General features: G+C 34.9%; 1 protein-coding gene across 1 annotated transcript; it reads left to right on the plus strand.

Annotated features, from left to right (window-relative positions):
- The first annotated feature begins 1997 nt into the window (after nt 1–1997).
- LOC140442475 (uncharacterized) lies at nt 1998–6350 on the plus strand. Its single transcript, XM_072533544.1, has one exon. It carries the CDS (start codon nt 1998–2000, stop codon nt 6348–6350), a length of 4353 nt encoding a protein of 1450 aa, XP_072389645.1.
- Nucleotides 6351–8138: the final 1788 nt, after the last annotated feature.

Below are 8138 nucleotides of genomic sequence, written 5' to 3' on the forward strand. Positions count from 1 at the left end.
AATAAATTCCTTAACTCAAAATATAAAATTTATCTAGTACACCCCTCGGCCAAGTTTAAATATTTTGCTGATTCTCGTATATATTGTGATGTAAAGAAAACATTCCAAATTCCAGTTACTGCTGGAAGTTAACATTTACGTGTTAGTCCTACAATTTTAAAAGCTGGGAAATGATTCAAGGTCAAATACCGTGTTTGACAAGAATTTTTCGTTTGCCAATTGCGAGGATTGATACGCGGGGCAAGAGACGGTAGATGCCGGTATGATTAGGAAGGTCGAAGAGGAGTCAGGTTTGAAAAGGTGGCTAAAATGAGCAGACGTATTTAGTTTAGTTGGTCAAGAAGCCGGCAAATTTGTTGGAAATAGTGAATTATACTCTATGTAAAGTGTCAGTTTTGGAAGAGTAATCACTATTTCTATGTTTCTAAGTATCTAAGAGATTTGTGTCGCTTACAACAACTTTTAAAAATAACACGATGGTTCCAATTTTTTAAGAACCCGTTTCCAGGGTGTATTCAATGTGCCAGTTTCAACCTCAAACTTCAATGTCCTAAGAAACGTTTCAGGACACAATTCGAAATGTGAGATGCAGTTTTTTGTTCAAGTGGCAAAGAGTTTAAATTCCAGCTCCTACTCTCAAGAATTTAAAGTAATAGTGCGTTTTAGTGAGATCAAGGTAACTTTTTTTTAAACTTTTAAAAGAACAATAAACATTTTTAATAATAATTTGCTTTCATAACAATTTCAAGAAATTGTAATAATTAAGTAATAATTATATGTGTTAGGGCGTGGTCTAGATGTCATATTATTTGTTCTGTTTTAAAATTTAATGTCGACATCTGACAGCTAGTTTTATTTTTTTGACACTAGTTTGTTTTCTTTTAGAAAAAGGTTAACCTGTGTGTTCGGATTTGATCCAAACTGGCAACAGCGCCCTCGCGTCCTACCCCTAACCACCCTTTGTTACAGACCAAAAATTTGACGATACGAAAGATTGCACACAATTCTCTCTCTTGTACGTTCAACTCTCCGAGAAGACACATCGCTCAGAACCATCAGATCACGTCTTAATAATAACTGTAAGTGTTAATATTCATTACACAAGCAATGAGCAAATAAATAGTAATTAGTACATTGTTTATTAAACAATTAAGGGTATACTATTGATAATCAAAATACATTTCTACTGAGCAAGAGTAGTTTTAATTAAATCCATGTAACAAAAAAGAACCACCGCTTAATGGAAATATACCAAATCGAAGGATAATCCGAAATAATTACCTTATAATTATTTGTACCCAGCCGAAGTATTTATTCGGCCCACTTGGACGGTGCAGAGGAACCCAGCCCGTTCCATGGTCCTTCTCCCATATGTTATAAACTAGGATTTATATAAATAACAAATTCAACACAAATATATTTAAAATATATTATATTCTACAAATTGCTACGTCGCGTCATCGGCTGTGTGAGAATTCACGGCATCAGGTACACCGCTCATCACTGCAGGTACAGAAAAAGTTCTTTCTTCCCACGTGCTCACAGAATAAGTTCGATACTAAGAAAGACACTATTGTTTCGCATAAAATAAAAATTTGAATAATAATTATTTTAAGAAATTCTTTGTAATAATTAGTTTTAAGAATTAAAAACATTTATTTGCTCAAGCGAAAAACTTATTATTATTTGTCTTTGAAATTTCACTAAATAAATACTTTTAATATTTTTACACATCATAAATAAATATTATACTTACCGACTTCACAGTGCCTCCATATATTTAACGATTTTATATATACTACACATATTCTACAACACATTTAAATATTCATTTATTGATATTTCTATTGATTTGTTTGTATTGTATTGTTTTTCTTTCAGGGCGCTTATAAAAGTTGTGCTATATCTAACGCGGTAGTGTTTTCGCAAGTGAATTTAAGGTGTTTTTAGTGATCGTATATATCATACTTGTTTAGATTTAAGACCTATATTTAATAATGGAGGCACTGAAGAAACAACGAGCAACGGCAAAGTCGGCTTTAACGCGAGCATATAATTGGTGTGATCAATTTTTAGATTCTCAACTAACTATAACAGAATTACAACTAAGAGAAGAATCAATAATTAAACATTTTGAACGTTATAATGTTATACAAGATAACATAGAACAAGCCACTGACGATGCCGATGCTCTTGAAAATCGTGATCTTATGGAAAAACATTATTTTAAATATTTAACTTTATTACGCGAAAAGTGCAAATCTCTCGTAGAGTCAAATCTACCCAGTCTTCCCACTCAAACTCCCACTGTTACACAAACCACGCCTACTAATGTAAAGCTACCCCAATTATCACTTCAAATCTTCTCAGGCAACTACGATGAATGGATATCATTTTATCAACTCTTTACCTCCTTAATCATTGATAACCCCTCTCTGACAAACATTCAACGGTTTATATACCTGAAATCTTCTCTAAAAAATGAAGCTCTCGCCTTAATTGACTCTCTCGAATTAACCCACGAAAACTTTACCATTGCTCTTGACCTCTTGGAAAAACGATACTCTAATAACTTAAATATAATCAACGCACACTTAAAATCCATTTTGGACTACCCCACTCTCACTAAGGTTAATGCCCAAACACTCAGAGACTTCGTAACTACAATAAGAAAACACATTCAATCTTTAAAAAACTTAAACATTCCAGTAGATACTTGGGACATCATCTTAGTTTATATTTTGTCAAGAAAAATTGACTATAACTCCAAAAAACAATACGGAGAAAAAAGAATTAAATCAGATTTACCCACATTAGACGAGTTTCTAGACATTTTAGAAGATAGGTGCAATTTATTAGGTGATTTAAGTGACTCACGTGACTATAAAACGGAAAAACCTTCTCCGAAATTCTCTCGCACTACTTCTCTTCACACCAATGTTACCTACAATAATTCTTCCACTTCTAAATGCATATACTGTAATGACTTGTCTCATAAAATATATCGTTGTCCACGTTTCTCATCTCTACCACACTCTGACAAATTAAATTTCACACACTCTCAACACATGTGCACAAACTGCTTGGGCACAGGACATTCTTACAATGAATGCATCTCTAAAACTTGCTCGATTTGTTTTAAAAAACATCACACTCTTTTGCACGTACGCAAAACCCACAACACTAACTTCTCGCATCCATCTCACAATCCAGGCACATCTCAAGGCCAAAGAACTACATATCCTCAAGGCAATCAACATAATTGGAGATCCAATTCAAATCAAACACATTCTGATGCCAACTCCAGAAAACATAATTATCATCAAACTCAAGAAAAATCAAACCCTAATTTAAATTCTAATAAAAATCATACAGAATTCGACGACATGCCATCCACCTCTGGCCATAACATTCACCCCGACTCTGTCACAGCGGTATCTCTAGATACCACAGGCGACCTTACATTCTCCGCTAAACCTTGTAATGTTCTATTAGCAACAATTAAAATATCTATTCAATCAAAATCAGGACATATGATAACAGCCAAGGCACTTCTCGATAATGCTAGTCAAAGTAGCTTTATATCAAGGAATCTTTTTGAAAAAATTAGCTGTAAAACCCTCCAACAACCACTTCAAATTTCTGGAATTGCCCAGAGCTCAATCATGTCTAACATAATGGCAAATTTTACAATTTTCTCTACTAATGATAAAAGCAATAAACTTAACATGTCTTGTTACGTACTCGATAGAATAACTACCCCACTACCGCAGACACATATACCCCTAGAATTGCTCGAAATACCACACAACATTTCCTTAGCCGACAGTGAGTTCTTTTCAACTTCAAGCATTGACATTTTGATAGGTGCTGACAAATACTACGAACTCATTACCGATGGCATCGTAAGATTAGGAAAAAATCTCCCTGTACTTCAAAACACCTTTTTTGGTTGGATTGTCGCTGGTAGTGTACCTCATAATCATCTAACAAATAAAAGAGTATCCTTATTTACTCAAACTTCCAATGTTATCTCCGAAAACACTTCTTCCCTTAACTCGCTTCTTCCCAAATTCTGGGAAATGGAGGAAATACCCACTAAAAAACTTCTCACCCCGACTGAAGAAATTGCTGAACTAGACTTCAAGAAAAACTTTAAAATTTTAGAAACCGGACGATTCCAAGTAAATCTTCCCCTTAAATGCCCCTCAGAGCATACCAAACTAGGTGACTCTTTTCATATCGCTAAAAAACGATTCGAAAGCTTAGAAAAGAAATTTCAATTAAATCACTCTCTATTTCTTGAATACAAAAGGTTCATCGATGAATACATTACACTTAATCATGCACGATATATCCCACTCACACTATACAATAATTTATCCGAACACAAATATTTCTTGCCCCATCATTGCGTGATAAAAGAGAGCAGTACCAGCACTCGATTACGCGTTGTTTTTGATGGATCTTGTAAATCCTCTTCTGGAATCTCTTTAAATGACATTATGCTCACAGGTCCACAGGTACAACCTGATCTATTTGACATCATTTGCCGTTTTAGAATACCCCAATTTGTTTGTACTGCTGATATTCAAAAAATGTACCGTCAAATAAATATCAACCCAAATCAAACCTTCCTGCAAAATATACTGTGGAGAGATGATCCCTCTAAACCACTTGAATGCATTGAACTTACTAGCGTAACGTACGGCCTCAGATCTTCAAGCTTCTTATCTACTCGGGCTATAAAAGAGCTTGCATCCACTACCATCCAAAAATACCCCCTCGCTTGTGAAGCCTTACTTTTACAAACTTACGTAGACGACATCCTCTGTGGTGCCGAAACTGAAGCTGACCTAGAAACCACATATCACGAATTAAAAACCGTTCTAGGTAGTGCTTGCATTTCAACTCATAAATGGGTTTCCAATTCCACAAGGTTCACTGAAAAATATTGTAATAATGATCAACCCACTTCATATGACATCCAAGTCGAAAATGCCTCTAATAAAGTTTTAGGACTTTCATGGAACCCTTCTCCAGACACACTCTCAATTTCAGTACCTGAAGCCCCAACTAACACTCGCGTTACAAAAAGAATTGCCTTATCCACTCTAGCCAAAATGTATGACCCCTTAGGGTTAATAACTCCTGTGATTCTACATGGAAAATTATTCATTAAGAAACCTTTTCTTGAACGAATGGACGGGGACGATATCTTGCCTCCCTCTTTGGAAAAAGAATGGACAACCTTTGTAAATAATATACCTCACTTAAAGTCCTTAAAAATCCCACGCTGTCTATTTCTTAATAAGAAAGTCGCACACATACAAATTCATGGCTTTGCTGACAGCAGCGAAAGGGCTTATGCAGCATGCATTTACTTTCGTACTGTATACTCTGATAACACAGTTTTCTGCATACTGGTTACAGGAAAATCTCGGGTAAGCCCTATCAGGACAACTACCCTACCTAGACTTGAACTCTGTGCCATGTTACTCCTCTCAAAACTCACCAAAAGAATCATATCAATATATGAAAACAAACTGTCATTCTCTAGTGTCAATTTGTGGAGCGATTCAAGGATAGCACTATCGTGGATACAATCCCACGCATCCCGCTGGAATACCTTTGTTTCCAATCGAGTTGCTCAAATCATTGAATTGACAAATGCCTTTCAGTGGCGCCACATAAAATCTGCAGAAAATGCTGCCGACTACCCATCTCGAGGATTACTAGCCCAAAACATTTTAAAATTAGATTCATGGTGGTCAGGTCCTTCATTTCTGCAAGACCCCAATCTAAATCTCGCTCATTTTAATGAAAAAATTAGTGAATGCAACTTACCAGAAGAGAGAAAAATCTCACTTCTTACCACTAAACCTACCGAAGAAAATTTTTGGCATAAAATATTTCTTAGATTTTCTAAATTTTCTAGACTAGTGCACGCAATGGCATATGTTCACAGATTTATTCACAATTCAAGATTTCCCACTAAAACTCTTACTGGTCCACTATCTGTAGATGAACTTCTCACGTCCACTAACTCAATTTGTAAAATTGTTCAACACCAACACTTCAGTTCAGAAATCTCTGAAATCCAAAATAGTAAATCACTCTCAAATAAAAACATGGTCTTACTTAGTCCATTCATAAATCACTCTGGTTTTTTATGTGTCGGTGGACGCTTAAAAAATGCAGACATTCTAGAATATCACAAACACCCTATCTTACTTCCCTCTAAATCACATGTAGTAGTCACTCTACTGCTTTCACACGAACATACTAGACTTGGTCATGTCGGACCACAGGCCTTACTTACCGGTCAGAGCTGTACGGATTCGAACTAGTGAAGGAGTCTTCATTAGGCCCATCACAAAGCTATGTCCCTTGCCTCAAGATTCTTAATTTGATTGTCGTTTATTACTTTCTTCTTATTCCTGCCTACTTTCTTGTTTATATATCATAGGTCTTCTAGATCTTCTCACGTTCCAACTGAACCATTATATCTCAATTCTTTCTTATCCTTCCACCTCGTTATTGAATGAGACATTCAACGGCCGGGGAGTATGTTCGGATTTGATCCAAACTGGCAACAGCGCCCTCGCGTCCTACCCCTAACCACCCTTTGTTACAGACCAAAAATTTGACGATACGAAAGATTGCACACAATTCTCTCTCTTGTACGTTCAACTCTCCGAGAAGACACATCGCTCAGAACCATCAGATCACGTCTTAATAATAACTGTAAGTGTTAATATTCATTACACAAGCAATGAGCAAATAAATAGTAATTAGTACATTGTTTATTAAACAATTAAGGGTATACTATTGATAATCAAAATACATTTCTACTGAGCAAGAGTAGTTTTAATTAAATCCATGTAACAAAAAGAACCACCGCTTAATGGAAATATACCAAATCGAAGGATAATCCGAAATAATTACCTTATAATTATTTGTACCCAGCCGAAGTATTTATTCGGCCCACTTGGACGGTGCAGAGGAACCCAGCCCGTTCCACTGTGTGAATAGTTTCATTTTTAAAGACATTTTTTTATTTGTTATGATTTACTTCTGCCACAGATTATAGCCCAGTAACAATTTATTGTAAATTTTGTAGTATCTCCCACTTGTAAACGGATAGGACATAGTAAGTTTTTCTTCTTTGCTATTTTGGTATTTATCTCTGTAACTATTAATATAGTATTTTTGTGGCATTTATATTTGTATATATATGTACCATTTTGTTTATTGATTTAAAAAAAAGTTTATAACCCCTTTTGTGATTCTTTTTCTTTCCTCCAGCAGGAAATTTCCTCGAATAGGCGTTCATTTTAAACAGCTAGAGGTCCTTCTTGTTGTTTTGTTATTCTATTTGTCCAGGAGATTCATGTAAGTACTCTTGTGTTTCATTTTTGTAGTTGCCCCAATCTAATCCCCCTGTTTCATTCACTTAACGACAGCTTTAACAATCATTCACAGCTCCCCAAATAAACCCTGAGCGACGTTCGTATAAGTTTCGTTTATTTTTCTTGCCCTATCTCTGCCCCAATAATTTCTGTCCCCAATTTTAAACCCCCCATAGTAATACCCTATGTGGTAGGCAAAATATCTTCGTTACAATATTGCTACCACATTTAAAGCTTTGACATCTAATTTAATTTTGACGACAACTTTTCTTAGCTAATTATGACATAAACTAAGTTAAATGGTTTTTTTTTTGGCTTGACCCATGACCCAGACGTGTTCGCCATTTTCGAATATGGAGTAAGGGCTCAGTATGTTCGCTTTTAGTTAAATCTATAATCATAGACATGTCATTAAATTTTAAGTTTAAATAATATATTATCTTCAAAACGTTTTAAAATTTTGTTAATTCTTCTGGTTAATTTTATTGTAAATTAAATATATTATTATACAATAAGTTTTACACTTCCTTGTTAGTTTTTTTTTAAATAACTTTCTAAGAAATATTTCGAAACAAAAATTTCCTACAAAAGTTAGCTAATAACCGATTATAACCAATCCCTCCTTTTTCTTGAATTGTAGTCTGTATGGTCTATATAACCAATAATAATTATGAAGACAATGCAAACAGCAATACTAAATTTTGTGTAGATGTAAACATCAAAATG

Source organism: Diabrotica undecimpunctata, chromosome 5 (assembly GCF_040954645.1).
Source record: "Diabrotica undecimpunctata isolate CICGRU chromosome 5, icDiaUnde3, whole genome shotgun sequence".
NCBI classification, from domain to species: domain Eukaryota; kingdom Metazoa; phylum Arthropoda; class Insecta; order Coleoptera; family Chrysomelidae; genus Diabrotica; species Diabrotica undecimpunctata.

Excerpts from the sequence above, each read along its gene's own strand:
- LOC140442475 (XM_072533544.1), top strand. The coding sequence starts at position 1,998 with ATGGAGGCACTGAAGAAACAACGAGCAACGGCAAAGTCGGCTTTAACG.